The 26,581-nt window shown below is 38.2% G+C and overlaps 1 protein-coding gene across 15 annotated transcripts in view; it reads left to right on the top strand.

The window, feature by feature from the left end:
* Positions 1 to 26,581, top strand: part of LOC5576761 — a 180,611-nt gene that overhangs the window by 32,361 nt on the left and 121,669 nt on the right. For 14 of the 15 annotated variants that reach the window (XM_021855158.1, XM_021855157.1, XM_021855159.1 and 11 more), the window contains one exon: positions 9,718 to 10,514. In XM_021855158.1, the coding sequence (XP_021710850.1) occupies positions 10,078 to 10,514 (437 nt within the window). In that variant the 5' untranslated portion in view covers positions 9,718 to 10,077. The remainder of the gene's footprint in view (positions 1 to 9,717; positions 10,515 to 26,581) is intronic. The other variant, XM_021855152.1, reaches the window with a different exon arrangement.

Genomic DNA, 26,581 nt, shown 5'->3' with positions numbered 1-26,581 from the left:
TCAACAGCGGCCACACAGGACACCCATTAGTATTTCATAGCTAGCAATTAACAGTTATAATAGACGGGGTTGGTGGTCTGATGGCTACCGCTTCTGCTTCATATGCAGAAGGTCATGGGTTCAATCCCAGGCCCGTCCCTTTCCTCGTACTTTGTAGTTGTATATCTCTCACTTGCTTCTATCTTCCATTCTAAATATATCACACTCAAACTATTCGTTCATAGCAAACGCTAGAACCAGAGACGGACAAGAAACCGTTTCCCTAACGCTTCCTACTTCCACGCGCACGCCTTTCTTACGCCTGATACATAGGCAGTCTGCTTAACCACAAAAAGCAAACCTCTCTGCTATGCCTTTCCCCCAATCCATACACTCCCGCATGAACTGGCGTGGATGCAGTGGAATATACGGTCTACGTGGGAGCCAGTTCAATGCATCATCAATTCCTCCCCCTTCCCCTCATTGGTCTGCATTCTGACGTGGCAGGTGCCATTGTTGCCTAAAATAGAAGATCACCAGCACTTATACACTGAGGATGCCTGTTAGTCCCAAGCAGTCATTATTCGGTTGGTTCCTTGTGTAAGTGCAGCTGATCTGGCGATACTGGAGTGCATCCACGGGCGGCCAATCAAGCTCAAGCTCAAGCTCAAGCTAGCAATTAACAGTTATAATAATAGTAAACATACCAGAAGATAAGTGTTTTATGTACTGTGTTTTACCTACAATAAATTCCGTGGTCAACGATTAATTGCTGTGTGTTTTTCGCCTGTGCTTCTTTGGAGTTTGTAGTTGCAGTGATCGTCGATACCTAGACAATTCACGGCATCAACCCGTGCGTCAACAAGGACAATTTCCCAGCATTTCCGATTAAATATAGGTAAAATTTTTACACGAGACCGTATTTTCAAATGAGTTTGAAAAAAGTAACAGTATAAAATAGCAATTAACAACATTATTATGGAACTGTCAGGACTTCCTAGGAATTACTGACGGCAATCCGTGGAATGAAATCTACCTGTTCTACGTATGGATTTTTTACAAATGCGTGACTACTTAGTAGGGAATGGTCTAAATAGGATGTTTCAGTCATTGATATTTTGAATTAGATAGTAAATTCCACAAAATATCAATTTCTAGTTACGTGGAACACATAAAAAGTGAGGTTACGAGTCGAACCTGCGTGAAAGATACACTGGACGAATTATAAACAAATCCCAAGAAGAATTACTGAAAAATGACCTTAAAATAACCCGATAAATATCTGGAAAATTCTCTAGTGTAATTTTTGGAGATATCAATAATCACTGTGCCAATTGATAGAGCAAGTTTTTGAAAAATTTCTGGTGAAATGACTGAAGTCATTTCTGGAGATAATGGAGGTTGAATGCTTGAAGGATTCGATTTTGGTTGGTGCGGACTTGGCGCGAAAAATATTCTGGACTTCCCATAGCAACCTTGGGTTTCTCTATAGCCTCTGGAATTATGCATCAGGTTTCAATTTAAACAGAAAGAGGACACTAGTGACTTTAGAAACCATTTATGTTAACAAGAGACTTTAGAGACCATCCATTAAAAATCGAGACTTTTTAGAGCCCTGCATTACACTGAAAATATCTCTTCGTATTTTATCCAAGATCTATTTCGTAAAACAATATTTCGTACATATTACGCTATTTTCATTCACCGTACGAATTGTTTGTACTTGACAGAAATTCTCGATCCAGTAAGTATATGAAATATTCGTAAAATGCACGAATCTCAATTAGTAGATATGCATTTTCGATATTTTTGCTTTTGTTTTTCATTCACGCTTTTCGCACTGGATGAAAATTCTCGAATACATATTCAAACAGACGTAAATCGAAAGAGTAAAAAAAACTTAGATTCCACTCTGAACCAACTTGATTATCACTTTTATTACGTTTAAGTGTTAGAATTACGACGTAACCACAAATCAAAACAAAACAATACTTGAGTCAATCTTTCATTGTACAGTAGGGTGCGGCTTATTTTTCAAAAGTTCGCAAAACCAAAAATTCGTGTGCGTCATTGAAACCAAATCACATTCAAAGAGGAACCTCAAAATCTGAGCGTGTAGAAGGTGAATTTTCATGACCTTCAGAGAAGTAAAAATAACTTTGTTATATTTACTCCGATTTTAAAACTTTTAACATCAATACCTTCAATATTAAATTTGTGGAAACTTTGTAAAACACCAATTTTGTGTAAAATCAAAACAAGTTTTAGTTAAAAGTAATTTATTCCAAATTTTGCCTCATTATACTAAAAATTTCAACTTTGTTTGAACATAACTTCATGATTACTCAACCGATTCCAAATCTTTTTACATGCTTTTGAAGATAATTCGTTTTCAAATCTTTCATACATCATGTTTTACTAAAAATATGTCTTGACCAAGTTATTTAGCAAAAACTGCACAAACACATGATTTTTCAACGAAAAATGATAGTTTTTTTTTTTTTCAAATTTTTGTCAGTTAAATATTATCTCTAAAGCTGAAACTGGGTTTTCTCATTTGTTAAACCTTTGGGAAGCACTTTACAACAATTTTTAAATAGTTTTGAAACAACACTATGTTTGCATATGTTAAAAATATGTGCACTATTCAACTCATAATTAAGGCAAGATGCTTTATAAATTTAAGTTTGTTAGAAAAAAGATAAATTTCCGAAAAAAAAACTTAAATAATTCAAAGGAATTTGTTTTTTTTTTTGTTTAAAAATCATTTTTTGGGTAGTTTTTGTGGAATAACTAAGTCGGAACCATTTTTTAGAAAAATGTGTTGTATGAACAGTTTGAAAACGACTTAAATTGATTCAAAAACATGTTAAAAGATTTGGAATCGATTGAGAATATATGAAATTATGGTCAAACAAAATTTTGTTTAAGTGAAATGAGGAAAAAATTTAATAGAAGTGTTTTTAACTAAGACTTATTTTGATTTTAGACAAATTTGATGTTCTACATAGTTTTCATGAATTTAATTTTGAATTAAATTAATGGTGCTAAAAGTTTCAAAATTGGTTGAAAAATACCAAAGTTATGATTACTTCACTGAAGGTCATTTTTTATAACTTAAATATTCTCCTTCAAGACGCTTGCGCCACCTCTGAATGTCAATATTTTTGGCTCAGATTTTGTGGTTTCTCTTTAGATGTCCCTGGGCTTGGAATTATATTTTCCAGGGAGCGATGAATTTTGATAATTGATCGCTGTTGTTAGTAGTTTTGATTAGATGTTGGGTGAATTTCAAAGTAATGCCAACGTTTTTATTACAAAATTTAGATTTTATCTTCTAACCTAAAAATTCTGGTTAAACTACTGTACTGTGCAGTTGAGCTGCACTACGCTATCACTCATCAAAATTACTTTCACTTCGGGAAAATATAATTTCAATATGGCGAGAAGATTACAAACTGATGGTGGGTTAGGAGCACAGTCAGACCCTTGAATGTGCAATGTGGGGTAGTAATTGGGAATGCCATTGACGGTTTGTAATCTTCTACGACATTTTCGAAAACCAACAGGGCGCGTGCACCGGGTTGCGGATAGGAGCAAAGGAAGATCAGTAGCATCTACCTAAAATAATAGAGCAAAAAGCCGTTCCATGATTAGGTAATGTTTAGCGATCTTCTATGGTGTTCCAGTACTATAAAATTCTTCACTCACTGGGAATTCTGGCCTTGATAATATCAATAGTGATAAAAACATAATATAATACCTAATACTTAATAAGTACAATGTAGCTTCAATGTAGTAATAAATGAAATAAAATCAATTTTCTATACTTGACAAGGTTTTGAAGACAATCAATGAGTGAAAGAACTACCTATTAGAAAAGCCACATCAGCTAAGGCTATACATATACAAATGTTGGTCATAGGGTCATGGCGAGCATTCGGTATGTACAGGGGATAGGCAAAATGATTGAGATAGGCAAAATTTTGCCCAAATTCAAATGCTTATAACTTTATGAAAAAAGGATGAAATTGGATGCATCTGGAAGCAGTCGACGGCAAATTCGGTCCAGTTTTAGGAACTTTCTGGGTCATGCATATTGGCCACTGGACACCGGAGATGTTCCGGATTTTCTGAGGTCATGTCCAAATGTCATTTTTTCTGTCGCTTCTATTTTTGTGCGGTGTAAAGCTCGATAGATGTTTGCAATTTTCCTAGAAACTACAACTAATAGGAAGTTGAATGCCACCGGACGCATTAAGATTGGTTGGAAATCTTCAGAAATATGACCATTTCCGTAAAACTGGTTCTTGAAAGCATGGTCAGTCATGTTTGTATTTCCAATCATGTTAATATTATACGGAGCTATGTCCAAGCGGACACTAACCTTAAAAATGATGATTCCTGCAGCATATTCAGAACCATTAGATGCACAGACTACACTATAGAAGGTTCCAAGTACCCTGGGGGAAGTGGTCAATTAGGAACATATCCGGAACCATATCAATGGGCATCAAACTTCATGATTTTTAAAGGTTATGCTTTCCGAAGCATTTCCAGCATCACCGGTCATGGCCCACTTTATAGTAGGTTCCAGGTGCCCCGGGGAATGTGGCCGATTCGGAACATGTCCGTTCATCTGTTTAGAATCACATTCTATCATAAACAGTAAGATCCATGGGACTTGGAAAATGGCGATCATTTTCAGAACCACATGATGTAATAACCACTCTATAGTAAATTCCAGGGGCTCCTAGAGATGTGGCCAATTCGAAACATGACCTCATCCCTCAGGGCCCATGGAACCACCTATACAGTGGTCGTATAAATAAGTTGCGCTGTAAATACTTCTATTAGCATCACCTTCAAAAATCTTGATGTTTATACCCATATTGATGTGTTTTCGGGCATGTTTTGAATTGGCCACATCCCCCGGGGCACCTGGAACCTACTATAAAGTGGTCATGGCAGCCGGTGATGCTGGAAATGCTTCGGAAAGCATAACCTTTGAAAATCATGAAGTTTGATGCCCATATTGATATGGTTCCGGATATGTTCCTAATTGACCACTTCCCCCGGGGTACCTGGAACCTTCTATAGAGTGGTCTGTGCATCTAATGGTTCTGAATATGCTGCAGGAAACATCATTTTTAAGGTTGCTGTCCGCTTGGATATAGCTCCGGATAATATTTACATGATTGGAAATACAAACATGACTGACCTTGCTTTCCGGAACCAGTTTTACGGAAATGGTCATATTTCTGAAGACTTCCAACCAATCTTAATGCGTCCAGTGGCATTCAACTTCCTATTAGTTCTAGTTTCTAGGAAAATTGCAAACATCTATCTAACTTTACACCGCACAAAAATACAAGCGACAGAAAAAATGACATTTGGACATTACCCCAGAAAATCCGGAACATCTCCGGTGTCCAGTGGCAAATATGCATGACCCAGAAAGTTCCTAAAACTGGACCAAATTTGCCGTCGACTGCTTCCAGATGCATCCAATTTCATCCATTTTTCATAAAGTTATAAGCATTTGAATTTGGGCAAAATTTTGCCTATCTCAATCATTTTGCCTATCCCCTGTATGTATGTCTATGACTGATTCTTATCTAATAGGGGCACTAGAAGACCACGCGGACAATTTCGAAACAAATTATTTTTATACATCGGTCTTACGATCCGAAAGGCTCAGCTATGCTGTAATGTCATTTTTTAAGCTATTCATTAGTGCCGTTTAATTGTTTATTATTCTAACAAAACTACATAATTACTCATTACTAATCACTGTTCCTATATTCTCTCTTTCTCACCTTCTTATCTGTTGCATGATTATGATCATTACTAATAATGCATGAGCATGCACAATAACAATAATTTCAGAATTGTAAGCAGTCAATGGATAACTGGATAGAATGGCTTCGAAAAGGATGCTCAAAACAGAATAATTCTGGTCAGGGAAGTATTAACATCATGAATAAGTAACACATTTCATTTTAATAATATCAAATATTATTATATAAATCAGCACCGCCAATCAGTGAACTGAATTATAATTTTATATCTGTACATGATAAAAACAGATAATGTTTGTAAAGTTGTCACCATCAATTGAATTGCGTTCTTTATAGTAATGTTCAATCATTATCAAAAGCTCCTAAAGCTGCCATCAGCAGTTCTTAGCATCACTCTCATATTGTTATTACTTTATTGTTTATTAAATTTCTATAAAGCGATCAGCTCATTCTTTCTTACTTGTACAATTGTTTGGAATTTTAGTAAATCAAACCAAACTTCAAAACTCCAATTAAATTGCTCTCAGCACATTTACATTTTGCAGCATTAATCGCATTACTGTGTCAAGTCTTCTCCAACTTCCTATACCCTACCCCAACCCTTCCTATCATTTCCGATGGTGTTCAAGTGGTCCGCATAGACTATTACGGCCATTACCTATCCCTGCCCCCGGCTTTGGACTGACTTGCGCTCTCATTGCCCCACCAAACGCTGCAAAATGAAAATGAAAATGAAAATGAAAAGATTTTGAGGTTTCTCTTTAGATGTGATTTGAATTCAGATGAGCACACGCATTTTTGGTTTTGAGAACTTTTGAAAAATAAACCGCACCCTATTGTATAGCGGTCTAGAACAGATTTACGCGGAAAAATGCATTTAGAGCTTTGAAATGCAAACAGTTTTCTACAAAGTTATTTTAAACTTGAGTAGATACCAACATTTTTTTGCATTGAAATTCGATTACATCGATGAGAAATGTGTAATAAATCCGATGTGAAAAAATATCTATTGTAAACATTTTTATTTTTTAATTTAAAACATAAATGGTCTTCGACAAAATTGTTTCTAAAAATAAAGCATTTTAAAATGTGTTATATTGAACAAGAGTGATCCACAATATCAGATAAATAATTTGATCAACTTTCTTATTTGTTAAAAAACTGGTATTTAGTCTTTGGCAAAGTTTTTTGCCTCTAAAAGTTTCCCTGACCCTCACCGATTTAGAGCATTTTCCCCAGTCAACATAGGGTCAGGTCCGTTCCACTCTTGCTCAGATTGGGTACCACTTTTAGTACTGCATTTGGTCCCTCGGTAGTGCAAAAGGTACCCAAGTTTTACAGATTGCAGTACACTTTTCACGACATTCTAGATTACCTTATGAGCCATAAAATTGTTGGCAACTGCAAGGGACATGGAGGTCTTTAATTTGTCTTTGATAGGGTGGTTTAAGGAAACTACGTTTTTTAATTATAGTTTCCGTAGCACCACTACGGAGATCGAAGTGTGCGGCGGCTAAAACGGAAGCAAATATTTTATGCTCCGTCAGTTTTGTGAAAATTTTGAGATTTTATTTATGAAAAACAGTTGGTGTGGATGTGCACTTATTTGGATATTCTGAAGAAGTTCGTGTTGATTCAAGTTTGTTCAAATAATAATAACTTTTCTTCATTTTTCTATATAAGAATACTGTTGATATCTATTTTAGTTCATTATTGAAGTTTTTATGAAAAAAAATGTTGTTTTTCAAGGAATTTTACTAGATTTGAGTACATAGAAAATAATTTTCCCTCGAATGCCGTCAAAAATTATTTTGTTTGATCAGAAACATTCACAATCAAACTGGGCGAAAAAATAGGACCATTTTTTAATAGAATGGTCATTCTGCACACATTTTCACTCTTCATAGATATCCTCCTTATCTCGATATCTCCCCATCTCGATGTGATTTTCAATCCAGATTTTCTCTCCGTATGTTGATATGCCCATTATCAAAGGTTACTAGACAAGATTTTAGGGATTCAAAACAATTTGCGAAGATGAAATAAAGTCTGTAAGTATTTTCCTGGTAACAGAGTGATTTTAAATCTAGTATTAAACATTTGTTGTATGTCTCTATCTCTCCCTACCTCAATTGTCCCGTCGATATCGATAGTCAACTGTAATTTAAAAAAAAAAATAATAAAATTTAATTTCCTCTCAATCATTTCTCGATTACTTTTTCAAATCGACGTAAGTAACTTTCATATGGTTTTGAGAAAATTAATTCAGAAGAATCACAACCTGTCTTTTAAAACTGTTTTAAAATTAATCAATTTTTTATTTTTTTTTCGCTGTGTACATCGCTTAAATTTTGCATACATTAAGCTCGCGTTCAAAAACTAGGGAGTTCCTGTTATTTCCCACAAAAAAAATATTACAAAATGATAAGCCGATTTATTCGGTTACTTTCGACGTTTTTCTACCAGTGTAAAATCGGCTCAAGTAGTGTTTTGTTTTGATTCGTGGTTAAGTCACTTTGTCTCTCCATACAGCGGGGCGGCGAAAGTAGTGGTTAGGTTGCGAAAGTTGAGAATCTTACTTTCGTCGTTTTGTAAATTCGGAAATTAAACGTTTTAAAAGTGAAAAATCGAGTTGGTTCAGAGCGCAACGTGTAGAATTTCATCTGCGAAACACGTAGAATCGATAAAGTAAGTTTGTATTCTTTTTTGACTTGAGTCTGTTAGAATAAGTTTTCGAGATTTCTGTTTTTCTCCAAACCGTGGGAATGTAACCTACGTCGATTCGAAAAAGTAATCGAGAATTGTTTAGTATTACGAAACTGATCGTTTGCTCTACGAAATCATTCGTTGTTTTCTGCAACAAAATGGTTTCGTAGACACATTTCGTAGAATGAATCAACTTACGATGACGTCACACTGCGACTTCCAGCGGGAAGAAAACCTGTACTGCAGGCCGTGTTTACAAATCTCAAGATGGGAATGATCGACCGCTACCGGAAGGAGAACACGCAAGGCCCAGACAAGCTCGGAAGGACCGGTATCGGTGGCAGCCACAGATCCCGTTTTATTCCTCTGAAGTAGAGTGGGTTGGTATTTAAGATTATTCTTATGTTTCAGGTACCTAAGTGAAAAAAAAAACACAAAAAGCATTGTACAGTGCCTCAAATTCATATGCATACAGGGAACTGTTTTCACATCAAGTTGGTAGAAAGCTATCAAAAGATATATTGACTCCGAAATACGTCATCAATAATCAACCTTCATTATTGAGAAAGTATTTTAAATTTGATATATCATTTGATCAGTATTTACCAACTTGATGTGAAAACAGTGCCCTGTACGCATACTAATTTGAATCACTGTATTTGTACGAGCAAATCGTAGGTTTTGTCAGATGCACGAAACCATTTCGTCAAATGCACTAAAGCTCTAGCTCCTTTTACGAATGATTCGTACATTGCGTATGAATATTCGTTCTCAATACAAAATAAACGAATATCGATTACGAAATGTTTAGTACAATATAATAATCTTTGTTTGTTTTGATTTGGAGCTTGAATTTTATTACGAAGCTGGTTACGTACATTTTACGAAACTGTTTCGTTGCAGAAAACAACGAATAATTTCGTAGTTTAAACGAACGATTTCGTTATATAAAACAATATATATTTTCAGTGTAATATAGAGACTTGCTACCAGCCCTGATATACCAATTTGATGATGATATTCAAAAAGATTTCTGACGGAACCTTGAATTGAACTCAAAAATTTTGTACTTAAATGACACTGATTCCATTCGTTCTGGATGAGGAAGTTGTTAACCTTTACCCAGAGGAAAAACCGTTAGCAGTCCATAGCGTACCACACCGCATCCAAACAGCGACCGTATTATTGATAACGATCGGCTAACAAATATTTCCATTTCCTCTATTTACAGGCAAAACATCACGCGTCGATGCAGTGTAGTAAATGTCCGGAGCAGCAGAAGCAGAAGAAGACAACGAAATAACAATTCCCCCAATGTGTACGAACGCAACCGGGCGTAGCTGGAACAGAAAATTGTAGTGAAAGTTTACACCCTTTTTCTGTCTTTCTCCCGCCCCCGCCCTCGCGATTTATCTGTCCATCTTCTTCCAAGTAAAGCAACGTGATCGTCTCTCGGTACTTATCGCGCCTTGTACCACGCGTCTTCCTTTGTTTTGTTTTCGGTTTGTAGTTGTGGTTATTTTTTTTTTGTTTCGCGCTAGTTCCATTCGTCGGTGTGTAACTCGAAACCTGTAACCGTAGAAGAAGCACAATGTCCAGCTGGGCGCAACGAATGCATCGGCGGGCAGCGACCCTGGGCAGTGTGGTCACTTCGTGTGGCCACCCAGGATCGCCCTATCCGCACCGGCTGGAGAAGGTCAAATTTGGCGTCCCGTTGGATGAGGTGTGCAAAAACGACATTCCTGGACCCCTGCTAGTGCTGATACTGAAGCTGAACAAGGAAGCCCCGGTGCTGAAGGATGTGTTCCGAGCTCCCGGCCATCAGGGTGCGATGAAAAAGTTGATTCACTTCCTGCAGCAGGGCCGGCTCGTCAACGTGGACAACTATTCGGTGTACACGATCGCTTCGGTACTGAAGAAGTTCCTGCGGAAGATTCCCGGCGGGGTGTTCGGCCGGGACGGCGAAGCAGAACTGTTCCAGATCGTGGACATCGAAGACGAACAAGTCCAGCAGGAGCGAATTCACAAGTAAGTACCGACTACCGGCTACCTTTATTGTTGTTTGAATGAAGCTTATCAGTTTTTGTTGTTGCGCTGTCGTCGTTTTGCGAAGAGCGTGGGGCGTTTGGAGTGATTCAATATAATCACCTACGTCGTCGTTTAGTCAATGGGGACGGGAGATAAGCTAAGCCAAAACAAGATGAAGATTAATGAATGGGTGTGTAGCGACAGAAACGTGACCTACGGGGTTGAGTTATTCGGAATTTAGATTGATGGGTTGCGTTAACGTAGTTATTAGCATTGGAGTAGGAAGAGGGGGGCAGCCCTTCTCACCAGATACCTTTAGAATCCCTAAAATTAGTCTTTATTTATTTTTTTATTAGTATCATTTTAAACATTACATTCATTTCTTATATCTAGGTGTTCTGTGTTAGAAAACACTATCATCCTATTTTGGTAAAACCAGGCTTGATAGAAACTACTCTGCGATGCAAAGAGGAGGCGTTTTTGTCGTTTTTCTGAGGAGAAAAAAAAATAACTTAAAATTTTCCACACAGATCCTCAAGCGATTCGAGTGAGAGTGCAAAAAATGCGAGGGTTTTTTTTTCTGGTACTCTCTCTCTTGTTGCGATGCTTACCTTTACTCACGCTTCAAAAGAACTCTTGAGCGTCCCGCCCGAACAAGAAATTCCTCGGGGAGTTGTGATGGCAATCTTTTTTTATGGAATTTCACTCTGGTGTGTTTTGTAACGAAAATTTTTCGTAATTTTCGTTGCCTCTCTGCTAGCATTTTTTTGGCTCTCTGGCAAGGTGGCAAAGGCAGCACGCTGCTCTTTTTTATTTCTTTATTAGTATCATTCCATTAGTTTCTTATATCTAGGTTTTCTGTGTTAGATAACACTATCATCCTAATTTGGTCAAACAAATTTAAGATTTTATTAGCATTTTGTTAACAACATATTACATTTCATTTGCCGTAGCAGTTGAGATTTTTTACAGGTGAGTTGATTTCACCTGCTTAAAAGAGAAAAAACGCTTTGAATATGCTTAACCTAACTTAACCTAAACATATAACGCATTAATCGTGGCAATATAAGATTGTAACGATTTTTGCCTGAAATTAATAATTATTTTATTTGACATTTGTTCCAATGTTGCAACATTGGATATTCTATGTAACTCATTGGCACTATACCAGGGAGGAAGCTTCAGAATCATTTTCAAAATTTTATTTTGAATCCTCTGCAGAGCTTTCTTTCTTGTATTACCACAGCTAGTCCATATTGGTACAGCATACAACATGGCTGGCCTGAAAATTTGTTTGAATATCAAAAGCTTGTTCTTAACACAAAGTTTTGATTTTCTATTAATAAGGGGATAGAGACATTTACATATTTATGACATTTGGCTTGAATGCTCTCAATGTGATTTTTGAAAGTTAAATTCTTATCTAGCATGAGCCCTAGATACTTAACTTCATCTGACCAATTTATTGGAACCCCTCTCATCGTGACAATATGTCTACTTGAAGGTTTCAAATAAAGAGCTTTTGGTTTATGTGGGAATATTATTAGTTGAGTTTTGGAAGCATTTGGAGAAATCTTCCACTTTTGCAAGTATGAAGAAAAAATATCAAACTTTTTTGCCATCGACTACAGATGACATGCAGACTTCGTCCTTTGGCGGAGAAGCCTGTGTCATCCGCAAACAAGGATTTTTTCCATCCCTGAGGTAACTCAGGTGAGTCAGTTGTGAAAATATTGTATAATATTGGTCCCAAAATGCTGCCTTGGGGAACACCAGCTCTTACAGGAAGTCTTTCAGATCTGGAGTTCTGATAATTAACCTGAAGTGTACGATTTGACAGATAACTGTGAATTATTCTAACAATGTATGTTGAAAAAATAAAGTTTTTTAATTTTACGATCAAACCTTCATGCCAAACACTGTTGAATGCTTTTTCTTTGTTTAGAAAAGCAAGGCCAGTAGAATAGCTTTCAGTTTTGTTGGAACGGATCGAATTTGTTACACGTAAAAGTTGATGAGTGGTCGAATGTCCATGGCGGAATCCGAACTATTCATTGGCAAAAATTGAATTTTCGTTGATGTGTACCATCATTCTGTTCAAATTGACCCTTTCAAAAAGTTTATTGATAGAGGAAAGCAAACTGATTGGACGATAGCTAGAAGCTTCTGCAGCATTTTTGTCTAGTTTTAAAATTGGAAAAACCTTAGCATTTTTCCATTTGTCAGGAAAATATGCTAATTGAAAACATTTGTTAAATATATCAACTAAGAATGGTAAGCTACTTTCTGGAAGTTTCTTGATGAGGATGCAGAAAATTCCATCATCACCCGGAGCTTTCAAATTTTTGAATTCTTTAATAATAGCTCTCACTTCTTCCAAATCAGTCTCCCAGGCATTTTCGAAAACGTTCTCTTGATTGAGAATATTTTCGAAGTCCAGAGTAACTTGATTTTCAATTGGACTAGTAAGTCCTAAATTGAAATTGTGCGCGCTTTCAGACTGTATAGCAAGTTTTTGAGCTTTTCGCAATTAGTTAGTAATAATTTGTTTTCCTCTTTCAATGCCGATATTGGCTTCTGAGGTTTTTTCAAAATTTTAGACAATTTCCAAAAGGCCTTAGAGCCAGGGTCCAATTGAGAAATTTTAATTTCAAAATTGTTGTTTCTTAATGAGCTTGAGCTTGAGCTTGAGCTTGATTGGCCGCCCGTGGATGCACTCCAGTATCGCCAGATCAGCTGCACTTACACAAGGAACCAACCGAATGACTGCTTGGGACTAACAGGCATCCTCAGTGTATAAGTGCTGGTGATCTTCTATTTTTAGGCAACAATGGCACCTGCCACGTCAGAATGCAGACCAATGAGGGGAAGGGGGAGGAATTGATGATGCATTGAACTGGCTCCCACGTAGACCGTATATTCCACTGCATCCACGCCAGTTCATGCGGGAGTGTATGGATGGGGGAAAGGCATGGCAGAGAGGTTTGCTTTTGTGGTTAGCAGACTGCCTATGTATCAGGCGTAAGAAAGGCGTGCGCGTGGAAGTAGGAAACGTTAGGGAAACGGTTTCTTGTCCGTCTCATGTTCTAGCGTTTGCTATAAACGAATAGTTTGAGTGTGATATATTTAGAATGGAAGATAGAAGCAAGTGAGAGATATACAACTACAAAGTACGAGGAAAGGGACGGGTTTGGGATTGAACCCATGACCTTCTGCATATGAAGCAGAAGCGGTAGCCATCAGACCACCAACCCCGTCACCTTCAAAATTGTTGTTTCTTAATTGTGAAAAACTTTTTTTGATTTCTTTCTGCAAATCCTGCATTATAATTTTCATAGCAGCATCGCGAGTGCGTTGAAATTGCCTTCTCCTCACGTTTTTAAGACGGATCAAGAGTTTAAGATCATCGTCTATAATCACGGATTCAAATTTTGGTATTGAAATGCTCCTGGCTTCAACAATGGAATTTGTTAAAGTTTCAATGGCATTATCAATATCAAGTTTTGATTGTAAAGAAATGTTAACATCAAGATTAGAGTCAATATATGTTTCATATATTTTCGAGTCGGCTCGAAAATAATTAATAGTTGAGTTGATTGGATTGGGAATCGCTTCATGGAATATTTGAAATGTAACAGGGACATGGAGTGCTTCGTGAAGCCCAAGCAGGACAGTTCGGTTTTGCGTCGTCCGATAGATTTTGCTAACGGTTTCGCGCGTGTTTTCGTTGCCGGAGATTTTTTTTCCTGTTTTGGAGCATCTTGCTAGGTTAGTGCTTCGTGAAACTCAAGCAGGACGTTTCGATTTTGCGTTGTCAGATAGGTTTTGGTCACGGTTTCGCGCGTGGTTTCGTCGCCGAAGAATTTTTTTTATTTTTTTTTCTGTTTTGGAGCGTCTTACTGGGTAGGTATTTGGGAAGGCAAGCAAGACGGTTTGATTTCGGGACGCCAAGAAGTTTTGCTGTCAGTGTCAGTTTTGTGTTCAGTCGAGGATGGATTACCAACTGGTGAGTTCGTTTCATGCTTGTGATAACACATTTTTTCTTGAAAGTTAATTTAAAAGTTAATTTAAGTAATATTAAAACAAACTTTGTATGGTTCGTCACTATAAGTGTCGGCATTATGCTTTTTTCTTATACAATTTCAATATACATATATTTTTCTCTTTTTGACATTATTAAAAATTATCTTTTGAATTGTTCGACATTGTGAATGTTGACGTATTTTTTAAAACTTCTACCATATCGAGACAAAATGCACAGTAATACTCATATGTAATTTTCTAACAAACTATGTATAGTTCGTCACTACAAGTGTCGGCATTATTCCTGTTTCATATAATTTAAAATATATTATACCAAAATAATAAGAAATATCACAAAAATAATAATTAGAACTAATATTAATTATAAATAAACAAGTAGCTAAAAAAATTAAATTTTGAACCATTCAATAAATATTTTTCTTAAAAAATAAAAAAAAAATAAATATAATTATAAAAATAAATTTTAACATTGTAAAATAGAAAAACTCTGAAAATAATCATTACCATGAGTTCGAATTATAGAAACTAAAATAGATAGCCCTAAGACTCCTTCACAAACACAAAAAGTTAAAAAAAATATACTAAAATAACTTTCATAATTCATAATTCATTTCACAAGTTAGACTGTGAGAACTTTCGAGCGATCACCATTCTAAATGCGGCCTACAAAGTATTATCCCAGATCATCTTCCGTCGTTTGTCACCCGTAGTAAACGAGTTCGTGGGAAGTTATCAAGCCGGCTTCGTTGACGGCCGATCGACAACGGACCAGATCTTTACTGTACGGCAAATCCTCTAAAAATGTTGTGAATACCAGGTCCCAACGCATCACCTTTTCATCGATTTCAAGGCGGCATACGACAGTATCGACCGCGTAGAGCTATGGAAAATCATGGACGAGAACAGCTTTCCCGGGAAGCTCACTAGACTGATAAGAGCGACGATGGAAGGTGTGCAAAATTGTGTGAAGGTTTCAGGCGAACACTCCAGTTCGTTTGGATCCCACCGGGGACTACGACAAGGTGATGGACTTTCGTGCCTGTTGTTCAATATTGCGCTAGAAGGTGTTATGCGGAGAGCCGGGCTTAACAGCCGGGGTACGATTTTTACGAGATCCAGTCAATTTGTTTGCTTCGCGGATGATATGGACATCGTCGGCCGAACATTTGAAAAGGTGGCAGACCTGTACACCCGCCTGAAACGCGAGGCAGCAAAAGTTGGACTGGTGGTGAATGCGGCCAAGACAAAGTACATGCTAGCTGGTGGGGCCGAGCGCGACAGGGCTCGCCTAGGTAGCAGTGTTACGATAGACGGGGATACGTTCGAGGTGGTCGACGAGTTCGTCTACCTTGGATCCTTGCTGACGGCTGACAATAACGTTAGCCGTGAAATACGGAGGCGCATCATCAGTGAAAGTCGGGCCTACTATGGCCTCCAGAAGAAGCTGCGGTCAAAAAAGATTCACGCCCGCACCAAATGTACCATGTACAAAACGCTCATAAGGCCGGTAGTCCTCTACGGGCATGAAACGTGGACGATGCTCGAGGAGGACCTGCAAGCACTTGGAGTCTTCGAACGTCGGGTGCTTAGGACGATCTTCGGCGGTGTGCAGGAGAACGGTGTGTGGCGGCGAAGGATGAACCACGAGCTCGCCCAACTCTACGGCGAACCCAGTATCCAGAAGGTGGCCAAAGCTGGAAGGATACGATGGGCAGGGCATGTTGCAAGAATGCCGGACAGCAACCCTGCAAAGATGGTGTTCGCTTCGGATCCGGTTGGTACAAGAAGGCGTGGAGCACAGCGAGCTAGGTGGGCGGATCAAGTGCGTATCGATTTGGCGAGTGTGGGGCAGAACCGAGGTTGGAGAGATGCGGCCACGAACCGAGTATTGTGGCGTGAAATTGTTGATTCAGTGTTATCTGTGTAGATGTTAACTAAATAAATGAAATGATGACATGTAATTTTCAGTTTTCGTCATTAATAAAAACATCTTTTGAATTGTTCGACATTATATATTTTGACGTATTTTTTAAAGCTTCTAACTAAAACTTCTCGAGACAAAAATACAAAACTAGCTTTAAATATAAGTCGTATATTTCCCCCTTGTCCATGGATCGCATCATCGACCAGAGGTGAATCCCAGATCTTTTCCTCCCTCACTAATAAACACCCTTCCCGTGGTGATTGTGGAGATGCAGAGGTATTTTCGGTCTCTAGAAGCAACAATCATTACACCCTAACATTCCTTCCCCATCCCAACTGACTGTAAGGACTTGGCCGGCGCCGTTATTGATCAATAATATTAGATCTGCTACAATTGCACTTCGAGAGTAAGCGGAAACTATCATCCCTTATCATTTGGATCGTAGTGCAATTCTTACCAGTTCCGATCAATCACGGAGTAGCAACCATTGACATGTACAGTCAGTCTATGCTATGCTATGCTATTTGAAATGTAACAGGGACATGATCAGAATCAAAATCAGCATGAGTAACTAATTGGCTACAAAGATGACTAGAGTCGGTCGAGACCAAATCAATCGTTGATGGATTTCTAGAAGAGGAAAAACAAGTGGGGCTATCAGGGTATTGAATTAAGAAATACATGAAGAGCACTCATTAAATAAAATTCTGCCGTTGGAATTACTTTGAAAATTATTCCATGACCGATGTTTGGCTTTAAAGTCATCAATGACAATAAATTCCAGAGCATTGAAAAGGCCAATAGGCAGCTAAGAAAGTGTATTTATCAAGCTGTGTTTCAACAGAAACACCTAAAGTTTCAAAAACTTTAGTTTCAAATGATGAAAACAGTTGATGTTTTATACTCCTATGAATGATGATTGCAACTCTCCTACATGCTCCATCAAGTCGATCATTACGATGAACTAAAAAGTTGGGATCTCCTTTGAGTTTAGATCCAGGTTTCAAATACGTTTCATTAATAACTTAACACTATGCACGTTAATGACTGTAAGGAAATAAAACAGCTCGTCCTCTTTACCATTCAAAGAACAAGCATTCCAATTTAAAATATTTAAATTATTATTTGGATCCATTAGAAAAGCGTAATCCAATAACAATTTGATTAGTAAATTTTACACCAACTTGGACTGCTTCAATCATAGTGGTGGCTTTGAACATTGCATCAATCATTAGATTCAATTTTCCAGTTAGAAAATTAAAATCAAAGGCAGACATATCACTTGAAGTGGGTACATTTGATAATTTTCCGTTGGAATTTTCGGTAGACGAAGAGGCGGAGTAGATGTTCCCTGTGGCGGCAGGGTTTTTTTTCATTTGATTTGAAACTAAATAATATTCTTGAGATAGCCCTTTCCATTTTTGATATCTTCAGATGACTTTTAGTCACTTGAGAAACCTTTCAAGACAACTTTGAACAAACGTTCAGTTTTGTCTTCATTTGTAAAAAAAAATTGTGCTTCTTCTCTTCAAGATGTTTGAGAAGAAGTTCGCGATCTTTAAGAGTTTCCGGCAAAACGCGACAGTCTCATTTCTTTGCGATTTGGAAGGAAACCTTGATTCCCCTAATGGAGTTCAAGATCTCCTGCCCCCCCAAATTCGGAACAACTGACCACGATAGGCGGCACTCTTGGTTTCCTCACTTGAATCTAGAAGCTACTTCGATTTGATGTTCGTAAAATTTGTCCAAAGCATCGAAATGATTGCTCACTTGGATGCAAATTTCAACATTGTTCATTTCACTCTTGGAATGAAAACTAGTATTCCGGAAAATGTCCTTTTTCTTTTTTACCATGTTTAGCGACAGTTATGATACCCACTTTTTTTAAAACATGTTATGAATTCTGAGATTCATCGATACTTTAGTTCAATCATTTTTGTAATTTGAATATAGGTACCTCTATTAGGTTAGGGAAGCCTATACTTATCCAACTATTCTAATTATTCTCTTTGACTATCGATTCACTTCTGTCTGGAGATGTTCTTCCGATGAAGCTTCTCTACCGTGACCCACCAGCTGGAGGACGCATCCAACCGCGAACAAACAGCTGTTATTCGAAACGAACATCCAAGTTCCTAACACTGCTTCCAGCCATGCTGGCCGCCTCTACGTAGGCATTGAATGGTGGCAAAAATCTAACGGTCGACCAATAAGTCCATCCGACACAACAGCAGCCGTCTAAGGAAGCTCACTTTCCAGTTCGCTGCACAGTAGCTCACGTAAATTCCTTCGTTCTACCTATAAATGCAAATAAGTAGGTACATTGCCGTATTGCCTCACCAGAGACAAAGGGGCAAGGCTTCTGCATCTACCGTCTTGACCCCTTCCCCGGAGCTCCTCCAACAAGTCGAACAATACCGTCTCGGTTGCGGGGGCCTAGTTTCGTCCATGGACCTACATGGGAAACCTTCAACTTCAGTGGGCAAACGATGCGAAAGCCACCGTCAGAAAAGGGGTCGACGTTCGACGGCCAGCCAATCGAGTTGCTCCTACATGTACACTCAGGCAAATGAACTTAAGGAATTCATAAAACGGCTTTATGATAATTAGCCATAAGTTTAAAATGATATATTGAATCTCTCTGATATCAACATACCGTCGTTCTGACACGACTTTTGACTAAGTCCTTATTTTCGAAAACTGAAATAATTCATAAAGCCCATTATTTCACTCTTAGGCATAATGAAGAGCATAAGTGCAATATGAAAGCTTAATTTTCTAGCTTCGTGTTATTTTATGAGACTTATCTTTCGGAATTATTATGTTCAGTTCCCTAAGTGTACGGCCCGCCCGAAAAGGGTCTCTGCATGGCACCAGCAGTGGGTCAGATGACGGCGGCGGAGTATTTCAATTTAGCGATTGCCGATTATGGTATGTGTGCGTGTCAAGACGAACCATCGCCGTCGTCGTCATCGTCGATGGTGTTCCTCGGTCCAAGAACACGAAACCCGGCCTGGCTTCATGCTGACTGCGCAATCAGCTGTGCAACTTAGTTCACCGTTCAGTTCAGCAGGGGCATCTACACAGGGTGAAAGGAACGAATGAGCCGAGAAGTGTAAGCGAAAATGAGGTTAAACTGGTGCAATGGGACGAACGAACGAATGTGTAGGTTCAGCGGTTCCCAAAGTGGTAAATTATAATATCTTCTTCTTCTTCTTGGTATTACGTCTTCACTGGGACAGAGGCAGCTTCTCAGCTTAGTGTTCTTATGAGCACTTCCACAGTTATAAACTGAGAGCTTTCTTTGCCAAAGTTGCCATTATCCCATTCGTATATCGTGTGACAGATATGATGATACTCTATGGCCATGGAAGTCTAGAAAATTTCCATTACGAAAAGATCCTGGACCGACCAGGAATCGAACCCAGACACCTTCAGCATGGCTTTGCTTTGTAGCCGTGGATTCCAACCACTTGGCTAAGAAAGGCCCCACATACAATTTAAATTTTTATCACATATAACTACTACACTACAAAACTTGGAAATTTGATTAAAAATAAAAATATTTGACTCAAGAATGGCGATAGTCAAAAACAGTTCGGGAAACACTGGTGCAGACCTACCGCCCGCCCAGCTCTTGCAAACAAGCGTGTAACAAGACACGAACCGAGAAGAGTAAACAAAACAATCAAAGTTCCAAAAAACGCAAAACCCCACTTCGAAATTGACTGGCGGTAATTGCAGCTCCGACCCGACTCCGATTTAAATAGACAGCACTATGCACTTTTCGTCTGTCTAATAGGTGAGATGTTTCGAAATCGGTCCAAATTAAGGTGCGATGCGATGAAGGGAAGATCCACACCACACGTTTGTCTCGTGTGAGTACCCGGGGCAGGCCTAATTGCGGTTCGATCTTTTCCCCGCTCTGCGCCTATTTAGTGCCAAATATGACTGCGGGCCTTCCCATGACGGAGTTGCGATATTTACGCTGGACTTTTCTCTTTGTATTTCTAACTAGTGCTGCAGCAGAACGAACGCCACCAGGCCCCGAAAATAATCACTGACTTTTATTACAAACATGTCTTGTTTGTGGAGTGCAGCCACTTTATGGCGGTGTAGTTTTACTGGTTTAGTGCAATTTGCTTGCGTTTTGTTTGCTCATCGAAATGCTGGTTTGTTACGATAACTATGGGGGTAATTGGGGCATCGACTGGTTGTTTCCCTGATTAAAGCACGTCGTAGGGTAGTGTGTAACTTAATAAGTCGGTAAATACGTAATTAGACATTATAATTCAGCGAAATTAACCTATATTCCAATGACAAAATGACTCCATGTGATATAAGATTATTGAACGATACTTTCCTTCATAAAGACTTATAATACTTAGCTGAGAATCACTATAAAAATTACAAAAAAAAAATATACATGAACTGTTATAACATGAACTATTTTCACTTTAGATTGTTGAGGCCTTGCTGTACCTGTAGGAGGAAAATTTGAAGTGGCTCTGTCCCGTGAGAAGTGCTAGACACTTCTTATAATAGTACGCTTGGATATAATTCAAGTCATTAGCCTCTTCCAATGACTTCTTCCTTCTTCTTTCCAATCCCTTTTCAAAGTTCCCCAAACATCTTCTATTTGCCCTTCCTTTTGATCCTTCCATCCATTATTCGATACCATATATTCTGAAAAACTTAGGATGGGGGTACAGAACCTCATAAAATTGTTATATAAATAATTAAAAAAGTGGTGAAATTCTATATTCAGTGAGAGATAGTTGTGGGTCTAAGAAAGCCTCAGTGAAGTTAACTAACAGAAGCAAAAAGTCAGTAGAAACTTTTGGCCAACAACTAGTTTGTCAAATCGAATCTTAATCAGTTTTTGAACATCGTTCAGAGATTTCACTTTTAAAGAAAACAAGGAAAAAACCACCGAGATCATTGCCACCACTTCGCGGTCACTTTCGATCTCGATCTTCGGCACCCGTACACGCCCATGGAACCGCTACCCAAATTGGACCTTGCTCTTTGGTGGTAATAGGTGCAGTATGACGATGGCACAACATGTTACCTCTCACTGTTTTCACTATCGTTCGCTTTTGACGCAACCCCTTTCGTCCAAAAACCTTGTCGAAAAGAACATTTGGAGGAATCGTTCGCGCGCCCCCGGAGAGCAAATTAAGCATTTCCTCCAACCGACGTCCATCATTACCATCGTCATCATCCGCGAGTCGCGTCGATGATCATCGGATGATCCATCGCAGCGGCCGAGCAGTTGAAAGCCCCCTGACTTTCCACTCATTACTCCGGAGGCCAAACCCGCGGGTGCGTTAGATTAGGCAGACAGACCGACCGGCAGGGGCATATGAGCGCTGGAACAGCGTTTGAAACAATGCATGGAGGAGTAACTAGAACAAGTTTGTGGCCATAATTTCAAATAAAAAAACAGATTTTTTATATTGTTACAGTCGACTCTTCATATCTCGATATCGAAGGGACCATCGAGATAGGGAGAAATCGAGACAAAGAACATTAATTTAATGAACACTAGATTGAAAATCACTCCGTTACTAGGAAAATAATAAACAAACAAACTTCATTTTGAAATTGTTCTGAATCATTTAAATCTGGTCTAGTAACCTTTGATAATGTTTATATCGACATATGGAGAGGACATTGCGTTGGGAACAAAAACTCAACAGGAATGCATCGAAATATGGAGTGCGAAATCGTATGCAGAATTAAGGGACCGAAGCAATCATCGACATAGTGAGAGATATCGAGATGTGGAGAGTCGACTGTATATATTTTAGGCATAGCAAAAATACGTCGCAAGGTCCCCCGGTATCGGACACATAAGCCTCTAAATTCATAATTTAAAAAAAAAATGCTTTTACGTGATTTAGTAATCAATTTATGATACATAGAAGCCGCATCCTATTCTTGACACTTTTGATTCACTTCGGCAGAGGGGTTTTTTGAAGGCTACAGGGCTCATATTTGGCCACAATATGCGCCGTACAAAAGTGCTTCATATTGCAAAGATTCTGAAAATTCGACCTAGTAAAACCCCCCATGCCAAAGTGTATCATGAAAGTGCCCAAGTAGCTCTGCACCCTATTTTCATTTTTGTAGCGTACAAATATAAATATGAATTTTGACTTTACAGTTTGATGATGTACTCTAGTACCAAATTGGCCAATCATAAAATATGGCTCCCATTACCGGACACAATCTGTTAATGACACCATTTTTGTAAATTTGTTCATCATCGAATATTTTTACTTTAGGATGCCAGCTTGTTACGCTAGCGGGGGTGAATTGGTTTTGACATATCTTGCCAACAGTTTTTATGGTTTGATCTTAGTAGGCAATGAATTATGTTTGTTGATTCATTTGTCAAAAATTTTCACCTGATTTGTTATGAATTTCGTCGTAACCAAATTCTTTTACGTGTACCGTCAAGGTACCATTCACCGTGCATTTAAGAAGAATTTGCACTTCAAAAAATTATATAACTTTTCCAAATAATTTGAAGCGTACTAGAATACCACTACGTAACGTGCAATTATATAATAAATCAGGGAAAAATCTAAAACTAATGATGCATAACAAAAAAATACTCAAAAATTATGTTTGAAAATGTCGTGTTAAGGTCGCCTCTTACCGTTCTATGTCGCCATTCACCGTGCATAGTTTTTGTCATGATTAAATTTTGTATCTTGAAGAAACGTTGTTGATGGAGCAAGTATGTTGCTAGTAGTGTGCGCACTCATTTTTAAGAGTATTCAAGTCTTAGTTTACAATAAAAACCATAAAAAGCTTAAAAATTGGCTAAACAATTATTTTTTCATTAAAATCGTTATAGGAGGTTTGACTGTATTGTCCAAACTATTCCATGTGCACTGAAAAACTAAATATGAAGTAGTTTAATGACCACATAACAATAAATCTAATATTACCGAATAATGTCATGCTTTTTACACTAACGCACGGTAATAGGAACCATATATATTGAAAAGTATCCATTCACCGTGCATTTGGGTTTCGACTGAAACACAATAAAAAATTCTAATTTGCATAAAATCTCATTGCTCATACGATTAAATACATCTTACTAGTACTCTTTCGTTAAAATGAAAAATGTGTATTTTTGGCATTTCTACTAAGAGTGTTGAAAAATCTCATCATCAAACGGAATCAACGTGATTTTGACTGCATAAACTGGGTTTTTCAAAATGCTTTGTGACAAGAACTACCTCGTTTCATCAGTTTTATCTTATTTTGCTGACAAAAGAATAATTTGTGAAAATTGTATGAATATTCTGTAGGAATTTGTATATGTGCACGGTGAATGGAGGCCGCACGGTGACTGGTGACTTAACGGTATCTGAATTATTTCACTAATTGCATTTTATTATATTATTTTAAGTATTCTTTTAAAGGAATCATGCTGATCATTAACCGATGTCGATTTAAAAGAAACTTATGGTGCTGCTTTTAAATCTCTGGATTGGAACAACAAATCAATCGTTTCAGGGTTCCTAATACAGAAAATGGATTATCTGTGCAGCAATTCACTGTGTCATTATTTCTCATATATCTCAGATACAATGCATAGCATAGCATAGCATAGCATAGCATAGACTGACTGTACATGTCAATGGTTGCTACTCCGTGATTGATCGAAACTGGTAAGAATTGCACTACGATCCAAATGAATAAGGGATGGGAGTTTCCGCTTACTCTCGAAGTGCAATTTTAGAAGATCTAATATTATTGATCAATAACGGCGCCGACCAAGTCCTTACAGTCAGTTGGGATGGAGAAGGAATGTTAGGGTGTAATGATTGTTGCTTCTAGAGACCGAGAATACCTCTGCATCTCCACAATCACCACGGGAAGGGTGTTTATTAGTGAGGAAGGAAAAGATCTGGGAGTCATCTCTGGTCGATGATGCGATCCATGGACAAGGGGGAAATATACGACTTATATTTAAAGCTAGTTTTGTACTTTTGTCTCGAGAAGTTTTTGGTAGAAGCTTTAAAAAATACTTCAACATATATAATGTCGAACAATTCAAAAGATGTTTTTATTAATGACGAAAACTGAAAATTACATGTATATATTTTAAATTATATGAAACAGGAATAATGCCGACACTTGTAGTGACGAACTATACATAGTTTGTTTGAAAATTACATATGAGTATTACTGTGCATTTTGTCTCGATATGGTAGAAGTTTTAAAAAATACGTCAACATACACAATGTTGAACAATTCAAAAGATAATTTTTAATAATGTCAAAAAGAGAAAAATATATGTATATTGAAATTGTATAAGAAAAAAGCATAATGCCGACACTTAAAGTGACGAACCATACAAAGTTTGTTTTAATATTACTTAAAAGTTACGCTTTCAATAAAAAATATGTTATCATAAGCATGAAATGAACTCACCAGTTGGTAATCCATCCTCCACTGAACACAAAACTGACACTGACAGCAAAACTGCTTGGCGTCCCGAAAACAAACCGTCTTGCTTGTGCCTTCCCAAATACCCACCCAGCAAGACGCTCCAAAACAGAAAAAAAAAAATCTTCGGCGACGAAACCACGCGCGAAACCGTGAGCAAAACCTATCTGACGACGCAAAATCGAACCGTCCTGCTTGGGCTTCACGAAGCGCTACCCAGCAAGACGCTCCAAAACAGGAAAAAAAAAAATCCGGCGACAAAAACACGCGCGAAACCGTGAGCAAAATCTATCGGACGACGCAAAACCGAACTGTCCTGCTTGGGGTTCACGAAGCACTCTATTTCTCATATATCTCAGATACAATGAAGAAAAACTAGCAAAAAAGCGTTAACATTTTTTTTTATTATATGGGAAGTTGCTGTTTTACATACTTTTACAATTTTGAATCTATGTTCAAAATTTGCAGCCATAGTTAGTCGAAGTTGTAATTCTTGTCTAGGATTATAACAGTTTCAACACAGGTCAAGAAGAAGTACTACATTCATTAACTTCGTGTGGAGTATTTTCTTGTTAAGTTATCCACCGAACTTGTAGGTCAGTGGTCACCAAACTGCCCCCGCGGGCCGCATACGGCCCTCGTAAAGGTTTTGTGCGGCCCGCGAATCCATTTTGAATGTTAATGTGAAGTGGCCCGCGTGTTACATAAAAGAAATAACGAGGCTTATATTTGTGAGATATAGAATCCACTGGGTTGGAAAGTTGCACAAGGTTTGATCACAGCAATCGGTTTTAGACTGTCATAGTGTCAATGTTGGCACGCTGCTGTCACTTGCACACTAGATGCATTCGTACTCTGCCTCACTTGCGAACCGATACTTGGCAGGGTAAGTTGTGTGAGCATCGCGTGGAGGGTGATTCCTTTCCCGTTGATAATCGGAACTCCACATTGGCGATTCTGCCAGTTTTCTGCGGAAATACACCTGGCAATGGGAGGAATCACCCTGCAGCGTTGCTAAATTGAAATAGAAAAAGTAAAAAAGTGCAGAGTGAGAGAATTCCAGTTCCCCGTCCAAGATTTGTTTGTTATTCTGGTACGAAAAAAAATGTTGATATAAAAGTGTTTTGCAGAAAAGACTAACCGAAAGGCTTTGGTGCCGTGTTAAAAAATGAACAGGAAAACAGCAGATTGAGTGATCTTGTTGTTTTGCTATGAGCAAACGTCAGATCGGAACCTTGCAGCGTGTTGTTTGCCGTGGGGGAAGAGTATCCCCGGCAATGTCCGCTACCGCAAAGATAGAGCTAATTGATCTTGTTGTTTTGCAATGTGCAAATGTCAGATCAGAAGCTTTCAGCGTGTTGTTTGCCGTCGAGGAAGAGAATCCCTGGCAATGTCCGCTGCCGGAAAGCTAGAAATTGCAGATCTTGTTGTTTTGCAATGTGCAAATGTCAGATCAGAAGATTACAGCGTGTTGTTTGCTGTGGGGTGGAAGAGGCCCAGCAATGTCCGCTGCCAAAAGATAGTTTTTGTTGATCTTGTTGTTTTGCTATGCGCAAATGTCAGATCAAAAGCCTAACGTGTTGTTTGTCGTGGGAGAAGAGAAGTCCCGGCAATGTCCACTACT

This window comes from Aedes aegypti, chromosome 3 (genome assembly GCF_002204515.2).
Source record: "Aedes aegypti strain LVP_AGWG chromosome 3, AaegL5.0 Primary Assembly, whole genome shotgun sequence".
Lineage (NCBI taxonomy): Eukaryota > Metazoa > Arthropoda > Insecta > Diptera > Culicidae > Aedes > Aedes aegypti.
The sequence above is the reverse complement of the archived record's forward strand: the minus strand, read 5'-3'. Positions and strand labels throughout refer to the sequence as shown.